At 43.6% G+C, this 26,584-nt stretch overlaps 1 protein-coding gene and 1 long non-coding RNA gene across 2 annotated transcripts; both read right to left on the bottom strand.

Moving 5' to 3' along the window:
• Positions 1–273: 273 nt before the first annotated feature.
• LOC146557360 (stonustoxin subunit beta-like) lies at positions 274–4,304 on the bottom strand. Its single transcript, XM_085249278.1, has 3 exons — positions 4,233–4,304; positions 1,301–1,347; positions 274–1,152 (listed from the first exon to the last, which is right to left on the bottom strand). Exon 3 carries the CDS (start codon positions 1,100–1,102, stop codon positions 620–622), a length of 483 nt encoding a protein of 160 aa, XP_085105404.1. The 5' UTR covers positions 1,103–1,152; positions 1,301–1,347; positions 4,233–4,304; the 3' UTR covers positions 274–619.
• Positions 4,305–4,318: 14 nt separating this feature from the next.
• Positions 4,319–25,078, bottom strand: LOC146557359 (uncharacterized). The gene is made up of 3 exons (XR_014888931.1): positions 24,701–25,078; positions 4,656–4,829; positions 4,319–4,383 (listed from the first exon to the last, which is right to left on the bottom strand). It is a non-coding gene; the product is annotated as an uncharacterized LOC146557359 (long non-coding RNA).
• Positions 25,079–26,584: the final 1,506 nt, after the last annotated feature.

The following is a 26,584-nucleotide window of genomic DNA, read 5'->3' as shown; positions in this document are numbered from 1 at the left end:
GAGTCTGGCAGCACTTTGCTCTCCTTCCACATGTTTAAGGAGGAAGTGAAGAAGAGTGAGTGAGCCGTCTTCCTCTGTGGGCCCAACATCAGGCAGCAGCCACGGATTTTTAAAAACCCAGCACACTGGTTAGAACTGCATTCAAAACTATCGAGACAGTATTTTCAGCTTCTATGGCTGAAACATTTTCAAATGATGAGCTTCCAACAATGAGTGAAACAGTAAGAGCATGTGGAAAGTTTGGAAACATCCCATTAGGAAAGAGAAATCAAACATTTGGATTCATTTTAATGAGCTCAGACTTGTTGAAAATGCAGAGGAGCTGGTTGTGAACTGAGCTTCAGAGAAACACAACACACTGAGATTCAATGTGAAGCTTTGACTGGAAAAAGACAGAAAAACAACATGGGGATCCTGGAATAATGGGAGCTTCCATCTTTAAAGGACTGAAGAGGAAGAAGTTTACAAGGAATCATTTAGAACAGTTTCAAACATCAACTGATTGAATCTATGAATCTGAAAACGTGTTTCTGAGTGAAAGAGACAGACATGTACAGACTGAACTATCTGCTCAACAGTCTGAGTGTTTCTCTAACAGGAGACACTCTTTACACTCCACTCAGCACAGGGACACTGAGGAACCACGAGACCGGAACCTAAACCCAGGATAAAGAGTTTGAGTGAATGTGGTGTTGAAGGTGTGGAGGTGGATCAGAGTGTCAGAGGAGACTCTGTAGAAGGACAGAGTGCCAGCAGGACAGTCCACATACACTGCTGCTCTGTTAGAGACAGAGGAGGAGGAGGAGGAGGAGGAGGATGTTGATCTCTTATTGTGCCAGACACGAACAGGACCATCCTCAGTGCAGTACAGACTCCAGGAATGATTGTTCTCTCCAAACTCACACTCATCACTGCGTCCTTTCCTTCTGATGCTTCTGTAACTCACTGATATATAAATGTCTCCTCTCCACTCGACCTCCCAGTAACAGCGACCAGTCAGACCATTTCTACACAGCAGCTGAGAATAGATATTAAATCTGTCTGGATGATCAGGATATGACTGATATCCTTCACGTGTCACCTTCCTGTTGTTGTTGGACATTTTAAGTTTTCTGCCTATGGTGTTTGTGTCGATTGTGAGTTGACAGGAATCTGATGGAGAGAACAAACACAATCCAGCTGCAGTTATTGATCCATCATCTGTTCATTGATTGACACTTTGATGATGACTCCTGACATGATGAAGATGGTTGAATGTGTGCTGCTTTGTTTTCATGAATCCCATTAAAAACACACTTACACTTCCTCAGACCTGGTCTCAACCATCGGACTCCAGCAGGCTCCACCCTGAAAGGAGGAGGGGGGTCAGAGCAGCACAGTCAGCATGCACACATGGACATTACATGGCTCTCATACACATACTGTTAGACACTGATAAAGGAACAGTCCAACATTTTCACAAATATACTTCAATCCATACGTTACTGATGATGATTTGGACTGATCCTGGATCTGTCAGTACACGACTATATTGAATGAAATATGACCGATTCAAACTGTGACCTTCACTATCTTTATATTCCTCTTCTGTTAAGCTGAAATGGACACCTCCCTGCTTTTGCTGCCAGCTGTTTTTCTCCTCTTGGTGTCAGTGTGGTTACTGTACATGACCTCTGACCTCTGAGTGAGTGCAGCATCCCCATGCAGTACAGCACACAACGATAACAGCAGAATGGAAACACAAACTGTGTGACATGCTGTTTATTTTTCATAGTTTAGAGATTTACATAATGAATTCATTGCCAAAACTAAATGAAAGGTAAAAGAGAAAAAACATGTGTTCTCCTCCCTGAATTTCTACCTTATCACGGTGGAGGGTTTTGTGTGTCCCAGGTATCCTAGGCGCTATGTTGTACCAGGGAGCAAGGGTCTCCCATGGCAAATTGGTCCTGGTTGAGGGACCAGACAAATAGCGAGACAAAAGACCCCATATGAGTATGAAATCAAAGGAACAGTTCACTCCACATGGGATAAGGGTACCCGATTACTATGACTTAGCAAATGGGACATGGAATGTCACCTCTCTGGCAGGGTAAGAGCCTGAGTTAGTGCGTGAGGTTGAGTGGTACAAGCTAGATATATTTGGGCTCACCTTAATGCACAGCTTGGGTTCTAGAACCAGACTGCTAGAGAGGGGCTGGATTTTGTCCCAGTCTGGAGTTGCCCTAAGTGAGAGGTGGCAGGCTGGAGTGGGTATCTTGGTATCACCTCAGGTTTCTGTCTGTACATTTTTTCCTGGTGGACAAGTAGGAAGAAGTTCCTTGTGCTTTCAGGTTGGGGAACAGGTCCTGATTGTCATCTGCACTTAAGTGTCCAATGATAATTCAGAGTACCCAATCTTCTTGGAGTCCCTGGGTGAGGTATTTGTGGATTATTCACCTGGGGACTCAGGTGTCCTACTGGGAGACGTCATATTTGCAACAGTGGCAAGATCCTGGAGGGAAGTGATTGGAATGAACAGCCTGCCTGATTTGAGGCAGAGTGGTGTTCTGTTACTGGACAGATTTTTCAATAACAAACACAATTTTCGAACATAAGTGTGTCCATAAGTGCATGTAAATGGTAAGTGGCCTGTATTTGTGTAGCGCTTTATGTCTGTGAAGGTGGCTTCTTTCACTCCTCTTTCAAACCATCTATCCTCGAGGATGCCAATGTTCACATTTTGGACAAAGAGGACAGATGGTTTGAAAGAGGAGTGAAAGAAGCCATTTATGTCCACTGTGACCATCTTTGAACAGAGGCGGTGGTTTACGACACCAACTGTCTGCCATCTATAATCCAGTTTTGAGTTCCCTCCCCAGATACCTTAATGCCCACTCACATCCTGGGCCATCTGACCTCAGGAAATCACATGATAGGGTGGGGCCAGGTTTCACAATGAGCTCAACCAAAACCCTGGCTGATTGGGACCCACACCCATTTTCACATCTCGGCTGTGATTAGGTAGAGGATCATCAGGGGGTCCTTTGTCCCTCTTTGGAGCGAAACTCCCACTGGGTTTAAATCTGGGACTCTCCACCATTTGACCCTTAGAACTGAAGAAGCTTCTCGGTTGAGAGGTGAAACGTCTTCAAGCAACTTAAAGAAGTCCTTTAAGAAGTCGCTTTTCTTTCCAAGCTCCTTAGAGTATAGCACTTTACTTAGTCCCTATGGACCCCAAGCGCTTTACTCTGCATTCAGTCATCCACCCATTCACACACTGAGGATAGCAAGCTACATTGTAGCCAAAGCTGCCCTGGACCGCACTGACAGAGGTGAAGCTGCAGGACACTGGCACCACCGGGCCCTCTGACAACCACCAGTAGGCAACGGGTGAAGTGCCTTGCCCAAGGAAACAACGACCGAGACTGTCAGAGCCGGGGCTTGAAGCAGCAACCTTCTGATTACAAGACAAACTTCCAACTCTTTGAGCCACGATCACTAGGTTGATGATCGATTTTGTAATCGTATCATTAGATCTATGGCCATATGTTCTGGATGCTTGGGAGAAGACAAGGGCTGAGTGCTCAACTGATTACCACCTGGTGGTGAGTTCCTTTTTACCCAGAGAGAACCCACGCAAACACAGGGAGAACATGCAAACTCTAAGAATGAAAGAAAGAAAGAAAGAAAGACCCTGGCCTGATGGTGGAATTGAACTCAGGACCTCCTTGCTGTGAGTCAACAGTGTTAACTATCGTGCCAATGTGCTGCAGTCACGTGAAATTTTTAAGTATATTTTTTTAATTTATATGCATATATTTTAAATTATATTTCCCAATATTAAATCCTGTCTTTTTATTTTTTTAAAGAAAACCTGAACATGCTAAGAAAAATCGTCATATGAATTTGAATATGGATTGGCTTAAAATATTTAATTGGTTAATTTTAGTGGTGTCAGCATTAATCTCATTAAAATGACATTAACGCCATAACCGCAGTTGCACAGCAAATCTTCGTTAGCAAGTTAATGCGGATTGCCCCGTACATGGGGCTGCATGGCATCAAAGAGTTAGCGCAGTTAGCTCGTTAACGCGGTAGTGCCTTGCAACCCCATGCACAGGACGATCTGCATTAACTTGCTAATGAAGATTTGCCGCATTAATGCGGTTATTACGTTGATGTCATTTTAACAAGATTAACGCTGACAGCACTAGTTAATTTTAAAAATACAAAATGTAATTTGACCCGACCTCAGAGGATTCAGGTTACAGTTTAAATTTTGTAGTCCCACAGCCAGAAGCTTCACTCCTGAGTCATGCAGGTTTTTGACTAGAGTCCTGGGAGCTGAGAACTGAGGAGAGAGCTTCACAGTTTTCCTCTGAGAGTTCACAGATGTTGAGTCTGAAAATAAAAACATGAACAAAGTGTTAAAGTATAACCAGGGTGTAATAACTAATGATGTATTTTAAAGTATGCTTAATATCTTGTCCTCAACAGGTTAGTAAAATTTTACTTTAACTTAGAAATGATTAAAAATGTTAAGAAACAACAATACATGGATAAAGTTTGCCTTTACTGGTTAATTTGTTTCATTGGTTTATTTTGTGATTTGATAAAAAGAAGAAACAAACATATAAACAAACAAAACAAAACAGAATACATATTGATCTGACCTCAGAATATTCAGTTTGGCATGTGGACTCTCCAATGCAGCAGACAAAAGCTTTACTGCTGAATCATTCAGCCTGTTGGTACTCAGGTCCAGCTCTCTCAGACTACAGGACTGGCAGCTGACGACTGACAACAAACCTTCACAGCCTTCCTCTGAGAGGCTACAGCTTCTCAGTCTAAAAAACCCCCAAAAGGAATATTTGAGATCAAATCTCTTTATATGTTGAACCTAGATAATAAATCAAATATGCCTGTGTACACTACAACTCAAAATTAACTTCAAAAATGATAAAACTTAAGTATGGAAGAAAAAAAAGTAAATTAAATTTATAGAAACACAATTGTACCAACATATCTAAATTGCAACCAGTGATCTAGTGACACTAGATCAGTGTCTGCAGACATGCCTGTGGGTACTAGAGTACTACAGATACTACAGTACTGTTGGTCACCTTTTCTAATTCTAATATCTGCAATAACTGTAAATGTAGCTATAAATAATGGATCACATGCTGGACTTGGTGCAGACTCTTGTTTGATTTCTGTCTACAACATGCTGCTTTGGCTCATTCCCTTTAAAGTCCCGGCCTCCCTAAAGGGCAACTTTCTATTGCTTTGATAATTTCATAAAGCACACTGAAGATCAGTCATTACAAGCTTCATCTACTCAACCTTCTAGTTTACAAATTCTAAAAAACTGTAACCCACATTAAAACCTGATTGGAAATAACATCTTCTCAAATGCATTTTTACATTTTAGATCCACAGTAACAAAGTTCACACGTCTTTGTTCAGTAATTATTATGTTCATTACCTGCATACTGTGAGTAACACTGGATTTTAAACAGTACCTGTATAAAACTCTTCCTGTTAAAGGTGTTTATAAAGGGTATGAGCTGAAATGCTGACTTCATGGAGAATGTTTGGTGTCAGGAAATATCAAAGGTAAAGCAGTGATCCATCCAGTCTCTTCCATTTGGCCCACAGAGAGACAGACAAGCATTCTTATTCACACTTGCATGAAGTTTAGATCACCAGTTAACCTAACTGCATGTTTTTGGACAGTGGACAGAAACTGTAGAGTACCATGAGAGAACCCACTGTAATTGGTAACATTGGTTATGGTGACATTACAGTTAGATATGGTTGCTGATGAGAAACAGAACCTTAGTAGGAATTTCAAATATAAAGCACAAGTATTTCCCTCCATACTGGATATAGTCAGGACAGCCACAGCTGATTTATATATATTAAAAAAAAGAGAGATTGAACATTGAACATTGTACTAAAGCTGAGACAAAAACCAAAACTTGGATTACGAACACCAGAAAAAGATGAAGGTGTAGTCTGGTAGCGGAAGTATATGCTTTAGAAAAAAAGGTACAAAATTCCTGGAGTTGGGGACAAGTAAAAAGCCTAAGGACAATAAACTTGATAAAGGGGCTGAAGGATCAGAACTCATGTTTTTATAGACTGGGTCTAGATTGTTATTTGATTTGAGTTAAAGAGAAAAATGTTTCAGAAATGCTGAAATGTCCTGCTGGAGGTAAACATTAAACGTATCAAATATTTGTCTGAGTGACTAATGATCATTGTTACGTGCCAAGAGATGTGGCTTTGCTTTTGTGTTCTTTTTATCTTTCAGGTGTCAAGCCTCCACCTATTGGCCAGTTCAAAGTTGATTGGCATGTGTCTATTGGCTGGTCTGGGCACAGATGGCCAATCACTCTCCGAGGATCACTACAAATGAGCAGCTCCCTGGCCAGCTGCTGGCTGCTGCTTTATGACAAACATTTGCAAACAGGCTTTTTTGTATTTTGTGTGGTGGGAGGCTGGACAGGTAAGCTGGGGTACCCTATACACTGGTTGCAGGTTTTAAACTGTTAGTCACACTAGGTTATGCGGTTGACGCCACTCTTGTATGTTTTCACTGACCTTTTGTCGAGTAGCTAGGTAGGCCTTTTGTTTTGCATTTTTTGCTTCAGTTAGGCCCTGGAAGCTATCGACCTCTTTTTGTTTTATTAATTTCTTTGATTTGGCTCAACCGCCCAGCCCTCCTCCCCCACCTCTTTTCTTTTGTTAAGTTTGACTATCAAGGCAAGCAACCAATAAATCCTGCCTGATTCTTAACAAAAAACAAATATATACCCATTTCAATTATTTATTTTTACCAGTGACACCAATATAACATCTCCACATTCACAAATATACATTTCTGACATTCAAAAACAAAACAAAAACAAATCAGCAACCAATATAGCCACCTTTCTTTGCAAGGACACTCAAAAGCCTGCCATCCATGGATTCTGTCAGTGTTTTGATCTGTTCACCATCAACATTGCGTGCAGCAGCAACCACAGCCTCCCAGACACTGTTCAGAGAGGTGTACTGTTTTCCCTCCTTGTAAATCTCACATTTGATGATGGACCACAGGTTCTCAATGGGGTTCAGATCAGGTGAACAAGGAGGCCATGTCATTAGTTTTTCTTCTTTTATACCCTTTCTTGCCAGCCACGCTGTGGAGTACTTGGACGCGTGTGATGGAGCATTGTCCTGCATGAAAATCATGTTTTTCTTGAAGGATGCAGACTTCTTCTTGTACCACTGCTTGAAGAAGGTGTCTTCCAGAAACTGGCAGTAGGACTGGGAGTTGAGCTTGACTCCATCCTCGACCCGAAAAGGCCCCACAAGCTCATCTTTGATGATACCAGCCCAAACCAGTACTCCACCTCCACCTTGCTGGCGTCTGAGTGGGACTGGAGCTCTCTGCCCTTTACCAATCCAGCCACGGATGTGGTGGTCCCCACATCCTTCATCATCATTCCCGTCCCCAAGAACCCAGAAGTCTCAATGTTCTGGCTGAGCAGGAGAGGACACTGCAGTGACCATGACAACCAACTTATGCATCCCACTGTTGCCAGGAAGAAGGATCATATGAGGACAAACAGCAGAGCCAAAGGAAAGAGATCATCTCTCACTCATGGCTCTACTCCACTTTACTCCACCAGGGGGTGCTGTAAGCAGCCTGGTCTACAGGGGGAAGTAGCTGTGGCCAAAGCCCTGGCTCCACACATCAGGATTCAAAACCAAGACTGAACAGTGTGCCACCATCACCTGTAGAATGTCACAGCCTGGTGTCAACACAGGTAATGGAGACATTTCATTGGCCACACCCACATCAACAGGTGCAATAACAGGACTAATGGTTTGGAAAAGACAAGTGGTGGTGACAGTGGACTCATCTCTGTGCTTGTCCTGCTAGACTTCAGTGCAGTAGAAAATATGTGGTGGATCTATGTTTCTGAGTGTGGGGCCATCAAGAGGCCACAATATTCATAGAGGGGCCAAGTATTACTCCAGCAGCATGTACAATGCTCATTCTAACTGCTGTTTCCTTCTTATTTCTTTGTATACATGCAGCTCACACTCGACTGTGACTCCTGACCGTGTTTATGGGACAAAGGTTTTGTTCTTTACATTGTCTTTCTTCTATATAATTGTTAAACATTTAATAAATATGTCTACAAAAAAGATTTTAAAAAATCAGACATTTCACACAGACACCCAAATGATTTCTGCCTGATGAAGGGGGCTGAAGGTGCCCTGCTCTTGCCCAGCTTCTGCTGCTCTCTCCCTGCTCACTGTCAGCAGCTGGCAGGCTCAGGTCCTGCCTGAGACTTTTCATCTATCAGTGCCAAAGAATATGGGAAATAGCAACGCACAACATGCACATTACAAAACAAGTACATGGACCAGCATTACATTCATTAGTGAAGTGCTGACGTTCTCTCCTAAACTTTGGGCCTTAATTGATTGATTGATTGGTAATTTATTTCAACATGTGAACAATATACAACTACATTTAGAAAAGAAAATAAGAGAGAAAAAAATACTATACAAATTACATACAAAAAAACCCGTTCTGATTAATTTACATGTTGAAAGGGAAGAAGTATACACTTATTTGATCCCACCCCTTTGCCATAAATTATCAGTTAATATTTAGTCAGCTTCCTTACTGATATAATTTGTAATAAAAATAGTGAACAGATTTCTGATATACTATATACTATAATATCACATCATGAGTTTTTTGTTTGTTTGTTTTTAAATAGAGACATTCACTTAATTTAAATATTTTCCTTTTCTTTATAGTTCGAGAAGATCATACTTTTATAACTCTTTTTGAACAGTTTTATGTTTGGACGTTGCTTTAATTCCATATTCAGACTGTTCCACAGTTTCACTCCATGAACAGAAAAACAAAAGCCTTTTCTTGTAGTACGTACGTGATTTTACATTACTGTTAACTAATGTTTGCTTTGCTTCTTAACCAGTGAAGCAGCGAGGGGCTTTCTGAGGTTCCTGCTCGTAAATGCCCAAAATGAGTCGAGTATTTCTGCAACTACAAACTCTTTTTTCATCAGAGGTGTAAGTATTACAGCACTGTGTCAGAGCCACTGAGGCTGGAACACAGAAAAAGAAGTGGATGGATTTATTTTTAGACTTTATTGCCTGGAACCAACCCTTGTGTTGTCCTTGGGTCATTTTTGTCCTCTAAAGAAATCTTTTGCTATCAAAAATTTGTTTTTTATTCATCAAATGGTCTGAAAATAACAGAAGTTATTCATTACTATACTATGCATGATTGCAATAAGTTTTAAGTAATTTGATTTATTTATGTGGTTTTTATTGGATTCTATAACACCTGTGGTCCTCGTGGACAGAAATGACCCCAAAGTACAAAGTGTTGCAAAGGGCCGTATTTTCACACCATACTGCTTTCAAACATCTTTGATCTTGGATCACTGATGTGTGGGGTCAAGACTGGTCATAACAACAACAACAACAGGCAGCACAATGAAGAGGCAGGTGCTCTATATTCAATGGAATTTTATTTATACAGCGCCAAATCACAACAACAGTCTCATCAAAGTGCTTCATATTGTAAGGTTGACTCTACAATAATACATACACAGAAAGTATGCTCACAGGCCTCCACTGCACTGGAGATTTGCATACTTTGATGAGCATACTTTTTTTTACCATGTTGTGCAAAGCAATGACCAGTAGGACAAAGCACATATTGTCCTCTAGTACTTCTGGATCTGCTGTTGATGTACCAATTGCTTGTCTAATCTTTTAGATTTTTTCTGTGAAGAATTTGGCAAAGTCATTGCAGGCCATGGTCGAATGAAGTTCAGCTGCCACTGACACAGGAGGGTTTGTTAGCCTGTCAACTGTAGAAAATAAGACCCGAGCATTATGGCTGTTTTTAGTGATGATGTCAGAGAAGTAGGACCTCCTTGCACTCCTCAGTTGTAAATTATAATTGTGAAGTTTCTCTTTATAAATGTCATAATGAACCTGGAGATTTGTTTTTCTCCATCTGCGCTCAGCTTTCCTACACTCTCTTTTTTCATTTTTCACCAGTGTGGAGTTTCTCCATGGAGACTTTTTCCTTCCAGAGATAACCTTCACCTTAATGGGAGCAATAGTGTCCATTACATTTAACATGTTAGCATTGAAGCTATTGATGAGCTCATTGACTGACCCTCTGGACAGGTCAGGTGTTAATGGGAAGATCTGGTTAAAAATTGCACTACTGTGTTCAGTTATACACCGTTTTGTGATCACTGCTGTTGATATATTTGTGTGGGCTGAGATTTTACTTTCAAAGAAAACACAGTAATGATCAGACAGGCCCACATCAGACACAGTAACCTTTGAAATGCTCAAGCCCTTGGAGATCAGTAGGTCAAGAGTGTGTCCTCTATTATGTGTGGCCTCTGTTACATGCTGAGTCAGCCCAAAGTTGCCCAGAGTGTTACTCAGGTCTTTAGTCCCTTTGTCCTGAGGGTTGTCCACATGGATGTTAAAATCCCCAACAACAATTACACAGTCGAAATCAACACAGATCACAGACAGCAGTTCACTGAGGTCATTAAAAAAGTCTGTGCAGTATTTGGGAGGCCTGTAAACATTAAGAAACACAACTTTGGATGGGGCCTTCAGCTGTAAAGCCACATATTCAAAAGACTGAAAACTTCCAGGAGATAGCTGCTTACATTGAAATGATTCATTAAATAAGACAGCAACCCCTCCTCCTCTCCTGCTCACCCTGGCCTCACTGATAAAACTGTAGTTAGGAGGGGTCGTCTCGATGAGAACAGCTCCACTGTTATTTTGGTCCAACCAAGTTTCAGTTAAGAACATAAAATCAAGGCTGTGCTCAGTGATTAAATCATTAATTAAAAATGTTTTCCCAGCTAAAGATCTAACGTTTAATAAAGCCAACTTAAGTGTTTTAGAGGTATTACTTGTCCCCTCGTGTTTGGGAGCAGTCTGTGGCACACAAGGTATGTTTACTATGTTTAAAGGTCTTTTAGAGTGCAGCTCTCTGTGTTTTGACCAGGCCACATGTCTCCTTCTGTCACCTAAAAGTACAGAGATTTTAAAACCTTCTAGTAAACAGGGTCCCAGCTTCTCCTGGGAAAAGTCACCACTGCCATAATCCTCGCAGCCCGGACCCTCCACACATCACACATCAGACTGCGGAGACAGAGCATGAAGGTGGTAAGGAGGAACTAAGGGGGGCGAGGCTGGGCAATGTGACTTCGATTGCTCTGTTGAGGGTGGGGCTCGATGGCGAACCTTTGGCTGCTTTGGTGGGGGGTTTATGGGGGACAAAGAGGGATTGGGCCGGGGGGTAGATCTGAGCCCAGCATTGTGAATTTCAGGTGTGGGGAGGAGGGAGAAAGGGAGGGGGAGGAGGGTGATGGCCTGTCAGGGGTTTGGGGGACTGGGGAAGATCGTGGTCCCTGGTCCTGGTCCTGGTCCTGGTCGTTGGTGTTGTTGAGAGAGTTGGAGGCAAATAGGGACCCCTCTTCTTGCCTCAGATGTCTCTCCTTTCTGAGGCTCTTCCCGGGTGGGGGCAGATGGAGCTCCTCCTCAAGGTTTCTGCTGGGCTTTGTTCTTGGAGTACTGTTTGTTCCTCTTTATGAGATAACTCCTCGTTTATCTCAGCCTTGGCACCAAGCACAGATGGATGACGTATGGAATAAAACAAGTTGGAGGTGAACAGTTTCACCCCTGACTTGTTAAAATTAAATCCATTTGCTTTAAACAGATGTCTGCGTTCCCAAAAAATATTAAAGTTGTTGATAAAATGCACTGAGTGGTCAGCACATGCTTATATAAGCCATTTATTCAGTGTAAACAACCTGCTGAATCTCTCGTCTCCTCCTCTGACCGGCGGTACAGGCCCACTGATGAATACAGCTGCATTCAGAGAGTTTACAGTATTTAGTAATCCAGTAAAGTCCCGTTTCAGAACCTCCGACTGTTGTTTGGACACATCGTTTGACCCTGTATGCAGAACAATGTTTGTCGCAGTTGGATATTCATCTGCAATTTGAAGAATTCTCTCCTTCAGGTTGTTGACCATATCCTTAGGAAAGCAGAGGACTTTAGTGTTCTTACCGCACATCCTTTGTACATCCTTTACGGCAGAGTCACCCACAATCAGAGTTTCAGGCCTAGCCTTTAGCTTTCCCTGTGGTCTTTTACTTTTCAACAGATTTTCGGACCTTACTTCGCTGCTTTTAGATGGATGGTTGTCCGATATAGATCCAGGGTCCTTTGATAGTGGAGCAAATCTGTTGTGCAGTTTCACATTCAGTTGTTTTGGAGGTTTGTTGTTAACCTTCCTATTCACGGTTGTCCAGTCCTGTTTCCTCTCGTATACAGGGGTAGAAGAGCTTCTCTGTCTCGTAGGAAGTGAAGGCCAGTCGGTTTCAGAGATTTCAGCTCGCTGTGCCCTGCCTGTGGTACGTCCTCCCCCTTCTAGGAGACATGATTTATGTCTTGGTTTTGCACCAAGACAGTCCAAGGGGGGATTATCGCTTGAGGATTTATAATAATGCACAGAGTCTACTTTCTTGGTCATGTTATCTGTGCTCCTTAGCTGTGTACTAGCTTGCTCGTCGCCATTGTTTTGAATCAAAGTCAAGGTTGTTTCATTTCCACACAGTCCATTTACCTCCACGTTTACTTCTAAGCGATGAATTTTTGTCTCCAGTACTGCAATCTTCTGCAGGAGGCTGTGGTAGTCATCTGTGGAGAGGGGGGGCATCTTGTTGCTAGTTAGCCTAGCGGTTAGCACCTTTCCAGGCTATTGAGGCTGCTCGGTGCCCAGACGCTGTAATCAGGCTTCAGCTGTGTCTAGGCCACAGACACACGGAGCACTGAGGATAAGGTAACTATAAAAATGTTGCTGTTTCTGTTAAGAACACTTTAGTCTTAATGATCTATAAGTGTCCAGAAGCTATCGCAGGAAGCTCATACGGAAAAAAGGGAAAAAAAATCAGCATAATAATTAGCATAAAAATCAATAAAAGAAGCAAAGCATTTAAAGAGCAAAGAGAGGAAGCGTCCAGCTCATTTAAGTTTGAAGCTTACTTCCTCACTCAGTGACATGAAAGTCTCTTCATACACAGCCTTCATGTGTTTGTTACTATTTTTGCTGCTCCTTTAATAAATAATTAAATTCAGAGTTGGAGGAATTATGAGAAAGTTGGGAAAAAAACATAATAACAGCACGACAAGTGGCCTTACTTACTTACATCCACTAAAACATGAATTTACCATGGCAACAGAGTCATCTTCACTCAGACGATACAGAAGTGTGTTTTTTCTATTTTTTGTGATTGGTTTCAGAGGTACAGCATAATTGGCTTGTTGACAACAAACAGAGGACCAAAGGATTTGTGGTTAATTAAAAACATCATCATTATAATAATGATCAAGTTTCTACATCGTCATGATAGCACGTTGTTGCAGAGCACAGTCACCACGTGGCCTGTTGGCTCAATTCTAAAGCTTTATGTTTCAGAGGTACAGCATAATTGGCTTGTTGACAACAAACAGAGGACCAAAGGATTTAAACACAGGGACCGGAAATCTTTAGAAGTGGATAATTAAAAACATCATCATTATAATAATGATCAAGTTTCAACATCGTCATGATAGCACGTTGTTCCAGAGAACAGTCACCACGTGGCCTGTTGGCTCAATTCTAAAGCTTTATTTGTCCCCATGATGGACAGCACCTCCTGCAGGAGGCTGTGGAGGCCCTGAGAGCAGTGCACACACACACACAGTCAGACGAGAACAAAATAAATCACAAATAAATGCATGTAACAAATATAAAACATTTTTTCGACATGAGATAATGAACATGACTCTGTGACCATGGATGCACCGGTACATTTACCCACTTACCCTGCTGCTTTTTTTTCAGACACAAAGAAACAAAAATAAATCCATTTAAAAAATAAAAAAATATTTTTTCATCATGAGGTGAAGATGACTCTGTTGCCATGGTGAATTCCTGTTTTTTTTTTGTTTTTTTTTTCTCTTTGTGTCCCGTTTGGATCTATAGCCATCAGAATTGTTGTCTTGAGGCCAAGAAAGATGCCAAGCGGATTTATTTTACCAAGTGGATCATCATGGCCTTGCCATATTGGTCCATTTGATTGACCTTTATTATAATTATGAGTTTATTTTATTTTCAGTTGTTACAAACGGGACAGACATAACTGTGGGATAGGACAGGGAGAAAGAATGAAAGAGAGGGAGGGAGAGAAAGAAAACCAAAGGGGAGAAGAGACAGTGAGAAGGGGGGGGGGGGGGGGAGAGAGAAAAAAACAAACAAACAAACAAACAAACAAACAAACAAACAAACAAACAAACAAAAAAAACACCTGGATCACCTGTATGGAGAAAAAAAAAACAGAAGAGAAAGCAAACAACAAAGAGCAACATAATAAGAAAAAAAAGCACCATCACAATAAACTAGCTAGCCATAGATATCAATAGTTACTAAATAATAAACGATATTGTGCAGCATGCAAGATAGACAGCGCACAATGTGCTTTGAGGCAGCAGCCAAGAAAGCTGTAGTCCGCGTCTGTGAATACCCATGTGTACACCTGTGTGCATACCTGTGTGGATCAGCATGCTTGCATTCCAAAGGTTTCTCCATGTAATGATCTGCTAGGGAGTGTGGGGAGCCACAGCCCCGTCCCCCAGGGTATGAAGCAGGTATGGAGGAGATCAAAACTCCAGACATCCAGAGGCCCCCAGAACACAAGAGACCAAGGAAGACCCACAGAGGGGCAGCCGCGCCACTGTCCCAGTAAGAGCTGAGGAGAGTCCCAGATGAGGGCTCACTCAGCAGCCGCGGAGCAGAAGCCAGGGGAGTTGCAGTGACGCGCCTGTGAGCTCCGCCGGCAGCCAGCTGTGCCTGAGTGACCGAGCCCCAGGCCGAGAGGCCGGGGGCACCCCACCTCCGAAGTGGCCCGAGCGAGCCCCAGGCTCCAGGCCCCGGTGTGTACCTGGACGCCCATCCCCAGACACAAAGAACCACCAACGCACCGACACCTGAGGGAGTCCGCCACCGGCAGGGGAAGTGGTGGTGGGTGGAGATAGGCCCTCCAAGGTTTGGAGGCCCAAGATGTCCCCAGAGAGGTGGCGTCTGATACCCAACCTGACATATTGACACAGACATACAGGCACACACAGACACAAACATCCATTCCCACCCTCATGCTCTCATCTGCACTTACTCCACACTCAACCAACGTGGAGACAGACATAAAGAGACGCTGTATACACGATCACACTCCCCAAGCGTACTCTACAAACCGGGTCTAGGTACCCTTGCCCCTGGAGGGGGGAACTGCACCCAGACCCAGGTGGTGTTACCCTTTTCCCTGCGGTGGGGAGAGGCAGACCACCCCGACTCCGTAGCAGCAGGGAGGCCCCACACTCCAGACCGCAGTCGGATGGCCAACTCCTCCTAGCCCCCCCGCTCCAGCAGGCCGCAGAGAGAGGGGGGCGGGGTAGCCTCCTCTGCACCCTGGTGACATACCCCTACTCCAAGGCCCTGCATGTGTGGGTGGTTGTGGTGGAGCGGGAAGAGGGAGGCAGCTGGAGATGGGAGGGAAGGAAGGGAGGGGCAGGTGACCCCTCCCTGGGGCCAGCTCCCCCACTGACCCCAGTAGGCACTCCCATACTCTGCGACCCGCCAGGGAAAGGGGGCCCAGGCCCATCCAGACCGGGGCCCAGCGCAGCAGCGCCCCCCGGCCCCACAGAGCTCGGGACAGTCCACCCAACCCCACCACAGAGAAAACTGCACCCACCCCACCATCCACTCATCTTCCAGATTACATGAGACGATAGACGCCCAGGCTGAGATCTTCCTCCACCTCTCCTGTATCTGCCCCTCCTGCAGAGAGTTCCTGAGGAGAGGAAAGCTTCTGCAAGGTGTGACAATCTCCCCCACCAGTTGAAGAGCCCCCCAGGTGACTCGACACACCGGCGGCACCATGCGCCAGGGATGGGCCCCCATGCACCCACCCGCCCACAACCCCGGCAACACACCAACCAGGACCCAAGCCCCCGAGGCCCGACCAGGGCCCCAGCCCAGAGACGGAGCGCCCCCAGAACCTCACGCCCATCCCGGACCCACCCAGGGGCAGCCAGGCTACCAGGTCAGTAACCCACGTCCGTCAGCACAGACCCTCCCCTAGCCCCGCTGCACGCAGCCACGAGGAAACAGTCAGAAAAGAGCCCCTAACCGGACATGACCGCTACCCCGGGTTGAGCCCCCCAAGGAAGATGCCTCCGGGGAACCCCCCGATGCCCTAAGCCTGTCCCTGCCCCCACACCAATCACAACGTTGAAGGCGGGACCAAACTATGACCCCCCACCCCCACTAGGTGATGGAGCTGATCAAAGGAGCCCAGAGCAATTGATCTGATGTGGTGGCAGAGGCTGTATCAAGACTAATGTAATCTAATAGATCATTTCTATATTGGTTAGAATTAAGATTGTTTTTATTTTTCCAGTTCATGAGGACAGTTTTCTTGGCTATGCATAGGGCAGTGAAAACCATATGGGCTATATTCTTTTCTGAAGTGACATTATCTAAGCTGCCCAACAAACACACTAAGGGGGAAGTTGGAATGTTACATTTCAGACACTTTGATAAATCTTCACATATCTCGCGCCAAAACTTCTGCACTGGTGGACAGAACCAAAGAGCGTGGATGTAATTGTCTGGTGTATTGCCTTGACAGTGTGAGCAGTTGTTGGAAGATGTAAAGCCCATCTTGAACATCCGATGACCAGTATAGTGCACTCTGTGTAGTATTTTGTATTGTATTAATTGCAGACTGGGGTTTTTAATCAATTTAAAAGTTTTTAAGCATACCTGAGACCAGAAGTTTTGGTCTAAGCTGACTGATAAATCTGCTTCCCACTTTGCAATAGGAAGGGATATTGATTCATCTAATTTAGAAAGTGTTCTGTATATTTTAGATAATAATTTGGGGGATTTAAGAGTAAGGAGATGTGCCGCACTTGGTGGTGTTTGTAATTCAACTTGACTGAGGTTAAATTTCTTTTTTATTATGGATTTAATTTGTTGATATTCTAAAAATCTTTTCTTGTTGATCCCATATTGTGCAAGTAGTCTGTCAAATGGGATAAATTCTGTTCCCTCTAATATATGTTCTAAGTATTTAATTCCTTTACAACTCCATTCTGGGAAATTAATCATATTATTGTTTTGTAATATGTCAGGGTTATTCCAGATAGGTGTACGTTTGCATGGGATTAATGAAGACTCCGTTATTTTTAGAAACTCCCACCATGCTGTCACCATGGTGAATTCCTGTTTTAATGGCTGCGCTGATGTGCTGGGAGAAGTTTTTCCTAACCTTCCCAACACAGACTGTTCACAGGTCACCCTTCATATTAAGCTCATTGGTCTTTTGCACACATCTCTGTTGCACACGTAAATATTTTGTCTTCTTTTTTGTCTTCATTTATTTATTTGTTCTATTTGTATTTATCTGACATATTTCTATTGTATATATTAATCAGCATCTGTGGGTGGAAAGCAAAGAAAGAATTTCATTGCACAGAGAAATGCTTTTTTCCCCTTCGGACACATGACAATAAACACTATGAATCTTGAAATTACAGAGGGGAGAATAATTATCTGCTCAGTTACAATCAGGGAAGTCTTTTATTTTATGCTGTTTCATTTTAATGGAGACAGAATATCAACAAAATCATGAAGGTGTGTATGAAGTGTGTTCATGTGCCTGAGTGAGGTAAGTATTAGATGCCTACAGCCCAGCCAGAGGCAGCACGGTGGTGCAGTGGGCAGCTCTGTTGCCTCCCAGCAGGGTTTGAATCCCCCACCTGGCCTTCCTGTGTGGATGTTCTCTCTGGGTTCTCTGTGTTTGGAGGCTTCCTCCCACTGTCCACAGACATGCAGTTAGTGGGTTGGGTCACTGTGAGTGTTACCCTGTGATAGGCTGGTGACTCTGGCTACTCCCCCGTAACTGTGAGCTGGATAAGCAGAAGAAGATGGATGGATCTCCCACAGAGTCCAACCAAGTACAGACACTCCTGATCTCAGCTCATGTGTGGATGAAGCACATCCGTCCACAGAAACACTTTCTTCTACTCCAACCTCTCCACCACCTCAGGCAACACCAGAGAGCTAAACCACGCCCCCTCACCCGATCACTGCTCTGCTAACATCTTACAATAACACACTTATTTTCTCAGGCTGTGAAACTCATTGCACATCATGTCCTGCCTGGATTTTGCACTCAGCCCACTCATAATCATCCATGTTTCATATTTTCTAATTATATCTATATCTATGGGCAAATACTTTTCCTACATAGACATGTATATATCATAGAGGAAGACAAATGTTGAAGTGACCCACAGAGCAGCGTCCCCACAGTCAGGCAGTGAGGGGGGACCATCATGCTCTGGGCTGTCTCTCTGTTTAGGGTGCAGGACGACATCACTGCACTGAGAGGTCAGTGTACCATGTAGTGTGAGACCTGAGACGACTGAACTATGATGTTATTTTTCTGGGTTTAGTTTCTTATTCTGTCATTAACATGAAGCTATCTAAATAAATAAAAACAATTAAATTAAATAAATAATAAAGGAAATAAAATATCTTCCAAACAGCTGTGTCTCATCAGACCTCAGATTCTTAAAGGAGAAGCTGCTGCACACAAACAGCTACTGTGTGTGTGTCACTGTATTCATCATGATCTCAGGCTTGACTCTAACTATGAAGGTGGAAAGTATATCGCCATGGCAACCCTAGCCTGGTCTGGAACAGGTGAGTGATCAGCAGGTACGACCAGCCTGCCTACTGACTAATCGGCTCTCATGAGGGTGTGTCAGAGCTGTGTGGAGAGCAGCAGTTTCAGGCTGTATCCCAATTCAGGGTCTGCAGCCTTAAAGGCTGCATTTTAAGGCCGATTACGTCACAGCGACGCGACGAAGGCTGTCCCAATTCAAAGGCTGCTCGAAATGCGGCCCTCAAATGCGTCCTTCATTTCCCTGAATTTTAAGGATGTGGCGGTGTAGACTTCGTGGCCCAACATATCCCAGAATGCACAGCGCGGCGGTGGGTGTGGATAATTTTGCCGGAAAAAAACAGCGGATGAGGGGTGCCCGAAGAGTAAACTTTAAGTAAGTACGGAGATTTGGCGGAAAAAAAAAGCGAATGGTAGCATAGAATTTAACAAAGTTTCTTTAAACTTCAGTATTGCCAAATAAACTAACCAACTGTCATATAACTAACAACATCTGTCCTATCATCTCTAACACCCTGGAGGACAACGAGGAGAGTTTAGACGCTCTCCAAGAATACATCGACCGGTGCTTCGAAGATTTAGTAATGAAGAAGGCCCAGAGCGCGTCTTCCCCGGCCAAAGCTGAGACGCCGTCATCTAAAAGATATCGCCCGGCAGACTCCCCCGGCACAACATCGCCTGCCGGCAAAGATATCGTCGACATAGTGGAGTCAATCGATAAGCGATTGTCCAGTTTTGATGCGAGGCTGTCCCTGGTGGAGATCTTACACCGGGAATTTAAATCTCTGAAAGAATCCCTGGAGTTCAGCCAGCGGCAGGTGGAAACACTTGCTGCGGAAAACGCCACGCTACGGGACTCGGTCAAATCTCTGACCAAAAATGTGACCCAATTAAACATAGAAAATAAAAAAATAAAAGAGACCGTTATAGATTTACAAACCCGTAGCATGAGAGATAATCTGGTGTTTTCTGGTATTCCAGAGTCTGCCGGAGAGGACCCGGAAACGACCGTGAGAAGCTTCATTAAAATCCACCTGAAGCTGCCGGAGGACACGGTGAACAACATAGGGTTCGATAGAGTGCATCGCATCGGGGCTCCGAATACAGGAAGCAGGAGACCACATCCTATTGTAGCCGAATTCGGCCACTTCAAGCAGAAGGAGCAGGTGAAGAGTCGCGGCAGAGAGCTGAAACGAACGGATTTCAGCGTGAACGATCAGTTCCCCAGAGAGATCCTGGAACGACGCAGGGTCCTCTTCCCAGTCCGACGTAGTTTTATCCAGAAAGGCTCCCGGGTTGTCATCGCCGTGGACCGGCTCTACGTGGACGGACAGCTCTACCGCGACCCTGGCATCACTCCATGGCTGTATTGACCGCACACCAGATAAGAATCCGCTACACTATCCTCTTCACTCACACTCTCTTGTATTAACTTTTGCTTAACTATGTAATTTCAGTTTGCTAATTTAGTATAACGTCACCGTCACTCTCCGCCAACGCTTTAATTGGAATGTTTCCATTTTTATTTCTTTTTCCCTCTCTCTCTCTCGTGTCGTGCACCTTGCTCTTTGGTTTATTTGCTTCTCTTTTCTATCACTATGTCGATCACCTGTTTCCCTATCCATCCACAAGCGACACTGTCTATTTCTACATGCTTACTCTGCACGATCACGCACACACATGCGTCACAACAGCCACACAGCGCAAACAGATATAGGACACATGCACACATTTGCTCATATTAGTTATTATGCACACACATAGTCAGACCTATGGAGCTTCTTACCGCGCATTTTCTTCTCTTTACTCACCAAAAAAGAAAAAAGATGTGTTTCCATTTTCCTCACCCGTCTAAGCGAGACATACAGCGTACATCATTAGCCAAAAACACACAACTATGGGCATGCTAAGATTTGTCACATGGAATGTGCATGAAGCTGGCTCTAGGGAAAAAAGGTTAAAAATACTTAACCAACTTAAAACATTACAGGCAGACGTTGTTTTATTACAAGAAACCCACATGCCTGTCACAGGTTTGAACAAACTTAAAACACCTGAGTTTCCTAATGTGTTCTCAGCCTGTTATAATTCTAGACAAAGAGGAGTAGCAATTCTAATACATAAAAATATTAATTTCACAGTACTCGATACAGTTATAGATCCAGAGGGTAGATTCCTAATCGTCAAACTATCTATACTTAACCAAAAGCTAGGTATTGTAAGTATATATGGTCCAAATGTTGATGACCCCTCATTCTTCCACGGTTTTTTTAGTACACTCTCCGAACACCTAGATTGCACAATCGTTCTTGGGGGAGACCTCAACCTGGGACTAAATGAAGACATGGATAGGCTCAATACAGCAGGAACTCAGCGTAACTGGCAGTCCACAAATATAATCAAACAGTATATGAGCGACTTTGGCCTTCGCGATGCATGGCGCTCCCTTCACCCCAACAGTAAGGGATATTCTTTCTTCTCACATGTCCATCACTTTTACTCTCGTCTGGATTATTTTCTGGTCAGCAGCTCACTGCTGAACGACATTACAGACACTGAGATTCATCCTATAGCTGTCAGCGATCATGCTCCTGTATCTTTAACACTATTACAGATGAATAATACTACACCAAGAAAAAACTGGAGATTTAATACATCACTGCTCAAAGACGAAGACTTTATCAAATATTTTAAAAAAGAGTGGACTCTATATTTAGGCTTTAATGACACTCCTTGAACATCAGCATCTGTCCTCTGGGAAGCAGGGAAAGCCGTGATGAGAGGTAAAATACAGTTTTTTTCAGTCGCTAACAAGCGTTTGTCCAAACAGTTGTCACATTTGCAAAACGCTAAACACAATTAGCACAGCATCGGTCTGTTGTGGCCATACCATTCACACATTTCATGTCGTGTTCACCCAATATGCAGTCAGTGAACACATTTCCACAATGCTTACATTTTCTTAACAGACAAGCTATACCTCCCAACAAAATTATGGACTGTTTTTGTAGTATCTACGAATGTTAACACACAACATCCCACAATAGCAAAAACAATATTCCAAACCTTAGATACAGTATAAAAACCTCTGCCTCTGCAATGATATCAGTACAAAAACAATATCAATATCAAAAATATATCTCAGCTGATAATAAACAAACAATTGAATAATTGACACACAGCTGATTTATGTTGGGTAAATTGGGCCAACCACAGCTTCTTCCATTCTGGCTTAGACTCAGTGGGGTTTATAAGGCAAGACCTTGAGGAGTGATGTTTTTGGAAACAAAAAAAAGACAAACACTGTAATGTCTGGTCGAGGAAGAGTAAGAGCAAGGGGCCCAGGGAGAAGAGCAGGCCCAAGGAGAGGGCAAGGTAGAGGTGTAAGAATGCGTGGTGGTGGCATTCCAAGGGCTGCAAGAACAGTAGTCAGTGATGAAATTCGTGCCACTATCATTGACCATGTAATCAACCCAATTTGAGGGGATCAACGGTTGCCTCCATTATACGCATCTTTCAACAAACCAACAGGTAAGTATTGCATTTTACATGGATTGTTTCTATTCCCACTTGACATGTCAATATGGTCATACAGTAATACATATGTTGAATTTTTTGTCTTTCTAAAGAATGCAACGTCTTCCACCCTCTGGGGGAAGAGGAAAGCTCCTCAGTAATGATCAGGAGCTTGCCATTGTAGAAATGGTTACTGCAAATAATGCAATAAAGCTGCGTGAAATTCAAACTAGAATTGTGGCGGACAATATCGATAGAATCAGCATCACAACCATTACGCGGACATTGTCCAAACACAGAGTGCGGATGAAGCAGCTCTACACTGTTCCCTTTGAGAGGAACAGTGAGAGGGTCAAGGAGCTACGACGACAATATGTCCAGGTATAGTGTATATTCAATCCAATGTCCAGTTCTATAAGCTTTGCACTTTGCAAGTAGGTAACCTACACAATACTAGGTTACAGTACAGTATGGTATACAGTACTAACATGACTTACATAAACTTTGTTTCAGAGAGTTATGGAATTGGAAGCCAACCAGGCCCCTCATGAATTCATATACATCGATGAGGCAGGATTCAATCTGGCCAAAAGGCGTCGACGTGGACGAAATGTAATTGGCAAAAGGGCCACAGTTGATGTGCCAGGACAGAGAGGGGCAAACATTACCATGTGTGCAGCAATTGCAAATGCAGGATTACTCCTTCACAGATGTCAGGTTGGACCCTATAATACAGAGCGCTTGCTTGCCTTTCTCAATGATCTCCACCAGCGCCTGGTTCCAGAGCAGGGTCAGGAGGGTGAAAACATGAGGACCTTTGTAATTACCTGGGACAATGTGGCTTTCCATCACTTGCAAGCAATAACAACATGGTTTGAAGTCCACCCAAGAGTCCACCCAAGTCTCTTCCTTCCACCCTATTCACCTTTCCTCAACCCCATAGAGGAGTTCTTTTCTGCATGGCGGTGGAAGGTTTATGACCATCAGCCACATGACCAGATGTCCCTCCTTCAAGCCATGGATGCTGGCTCCAGGGACATCACAGTTGACTATTGCCAAGGGTGGATCCGACATACCAGGCGGTTTTATCCCAGGTGCATCGACTTGGATAACATCAGATGTGATGTTGATGAAAACATGTGGCCTAACCCTGAAGATCGCAGAGATTAGATGCAAATTTTTTGCCTTTTTTTAGCCCCCCTGCCCCTCCCCCCCTTTTTATCTTGGCTTTTTGCTGTTGTTTTTTTGTTCAGAATGCTCTTGTGTGTTTCATGGATATTTTGTTCACTGTAAGCAATACTGTAAAACTTTCTCTGTCCTATCATACCGTGTTTCTACTGTACCTCCTGTAGTAAACAGTAAAGAAACAGAAACTTGTTTGCTTTTTACTGGAATGCTTTTGAATGTGAACATTACTGTACATGTGGACATACAGTTACCAACCAAGACATTTCTGGTGTCAAAATGGTGGATTGCATGTTTCGCATGCAAATACCTGTAAAACTGAAACATAAAAGTCTATGCAGTTTTTGTAATGTCAATAATAGCCAGTATTTTGAAACCTGGTGTACTTTGATTGACTGCATGTACCTTGTGAAGTGAAAACAAGTGTTATTCTTTGACAGACTAATTTCATTTTGAGTCAGATTTATAGTGTTTTTGTACAGTTAGTGTGTGCAGAGAAAGATGTGTTCTATTTTGAAGTGAAGAGTTAGTATATATTTAACAAAATGTATTTTTGAGAAGGAAATTATCCATTTGGCCAATTGTGTTTTGTAGGTGTGAGTCTGTGTTAAGAGTTTAGAAAAAGTATCTGAAGTATGGGTAGGCGCTTGTTAGCGATTGAAAAAAACTGTAATCTCGTTCTCATCACATAAGAAGAAAGAAGAAAACAAAAAAATTCAGGAACTAGAGAAAAACATCAAATCCTTAGAAAAAGCCTATGTGACACACCAAGATCAAGAAATAATAAACAAAATATGCAAGACAAAACTAGAATTAAATGAAATTATTAATAAAAAGACTAAATTCTTAGTACAAAGACTTCGCCTGCAAAATTATGAACACGGTAACAAATCTGGACAATTTCTTGCTAACCAGTTAAAAATCAATAAAGAAAAAACAACTATATGTACTGTTAAAGATTTATCTGGGAATACAATATATGAACCTAAAAAAAATAAACACAATTTTTAGGGATTTCTATGAAACTTTATATACACCACAAATAAACCCATCTAAAAACGAAATTGATCAATTTCTCGACAACATAACTCTCCCAAAATTATTAGACACCCAAGCAGTGAAGATAAACAAACTGCACTCACCGTAGAGTCGGTGGTTGTTCAGAGCGCACAGTTCATCAATCTTATTCTGTAACGAGTTCACGTTGCCCATGATCACTGTCGGGATTGATGGTTTGAATCGCCTCCGGTGATCCGCTTTCCTCGCTCCAGCCTTGCAGCCTCTGTAGCTCCTCTTTAGCTGGGCCGGGATATTGTGTCTGATGCCGGTCTGTGCCTTTGTGTTAAGTGCCAGCAGCTCCACTCTTGAGTAGATGAAGGAGCTGGTTCCAGAAGTTTTAAAAAGTGCGTTATCCATAGTATATCTAAGAGGTAGAAAGTAGAGTGACTAAAGGAAGGTAAAAAAAAAAGTTTGAAAGACTAGTCTAAAACAGTTGAAAGTTAAGAAACAAGTTCGGTGTTGCAGAGCTACTTGGAAAGGCTGCCATCACTCCAGCGCCATCTTTATCTCTATGCTGGCCGTCAGACTGGGGTCGGGGATGCGGGGCCTCCCTGCTACTGCAGATAAGGAGGTGGTCCACTTGCCTCCACCCCAAAGAGAAGGGTTACATCTCCTGGGTCTAGGTGCGGCTTGCCCCTCTGAGGGCGGGGGTACCTGGACCTGGGATATAGAGTATGTTTGGGGAGTGCGACTGTCTGTGCAGTGTCTATTTGTGTCTGTCTACACGTTGGGTGAGTGCCGAGTATTTGGTGGTGCATATGGGGTGGGAATGCACGTCTGTGTCCGCGTGTGCCTGTTCGTCTGTGTCTATATGTCAGGTTGGGTCTTAGACTCAACCTCTCTGGGAACATCTCAGGCCCTCTAAAGTACGGAGGCCTATCTCCCCTCACCACACTCCCTGCCGGTGGCTGATGCCCTCAGACGTTGGTGTGTTGGTGGTCCTTGTCGTCTGGGGCTGGGCGCTCATGTATGTACCGGCTCACTCCTGGTGGCCGATTGGCGGGGCCGGGCGCCTGTGGCCTGGCTGGGCTCCTTCCGGGGGGTGGGATGCCCTCAGGCCTCTGGCCTCTGGGCCTGAAGCTCGGTCCTCTCTGGCACAGCTGGCTGCCGGCAGAGCCCGCGGGCACGCCTCTGCAACCCCCTCTGGCCTCTGCTCCGTAGCTGCGTGGTGACCTCTCCTTTGGGGCTCTACTCAGCTCTTCCCAGGAGGGTGGTACGGTTCCCCCCCCCCTTTGGTGGTCCTCCTCGGGTCCTTGTACTCTGGGGCCTCTGGATATCTGGGGCCTGGATCTCCTCCATACCTGCTTCATGCCCTGGAGGACGGGGCTGTGGCTCCCCACACTCCCTAGCAGATCGTTACATGGAGAAACCTTTGGAATGCAAGCGTGCTGATCCACACAGGTATGCACACAGGTGTACACATGGGTATTCACAGACGCGGACTACAGCTTTCTTGGCTGCTGCCTCAAAGCACATTGTGCGCTGTCTATCTTGCGTGCTGCACAATATCGTTTATTATTTAGTATCTATTGTTATCTACTGATAGCTAGTTTATTGTGATGGTGCTTTTTTTTCTTATTATGTTGCTCTTTGTTGTTTGCTTTCTCTTCTGTTTTTTTTTCTCCATACAGGTGATCCAGGTGTTTTTTTTTTGTTTTTCTTTCTTTCTTCCCCCCCTTCTCACCGTCTCTTCTCCCCTTTGGGTTTCTTTCTCTCCCTCTCTTTCTTTCATTCTTTCTCCCTGTCCTATCCCCCAGTCATGTCTGTCCCGTTTGTAGCAACTGAAAATAAAATAAATTCATAATTATAATAAAGGTCAATCAAATGGACCAATATGGCAAGGCCATGATGGTCCATTTGGTAAAATAAATCCGCTTGGCATCTTTCTTGGCCTTAAGACAACAATTCTGATGGCTAAAGATCCAAACAGGACATAAAAAAAAAAAAATCTAAAACTTAAAATTGTC

Source organism: Mchenga conophoros, linkage group LG16, assembly GCF_057382185.1.
Source record: "Mchenga conophoros isolate Kocher_MC1m ecotype Shallow Benthic linkage group LG16, M_conophoros_male_GT1.1, whole genome shotgun sequence".
Classification (NCBI taxonomy): Eukaryota; Metazoa; Chordata; class Actinopteri; order Cichliformes; family Cichlidae; genus Mchenga; species Mchenga conophoros.
This window is presented reverse-complemented; position numbering and strand designations above follow the sequence as displayed.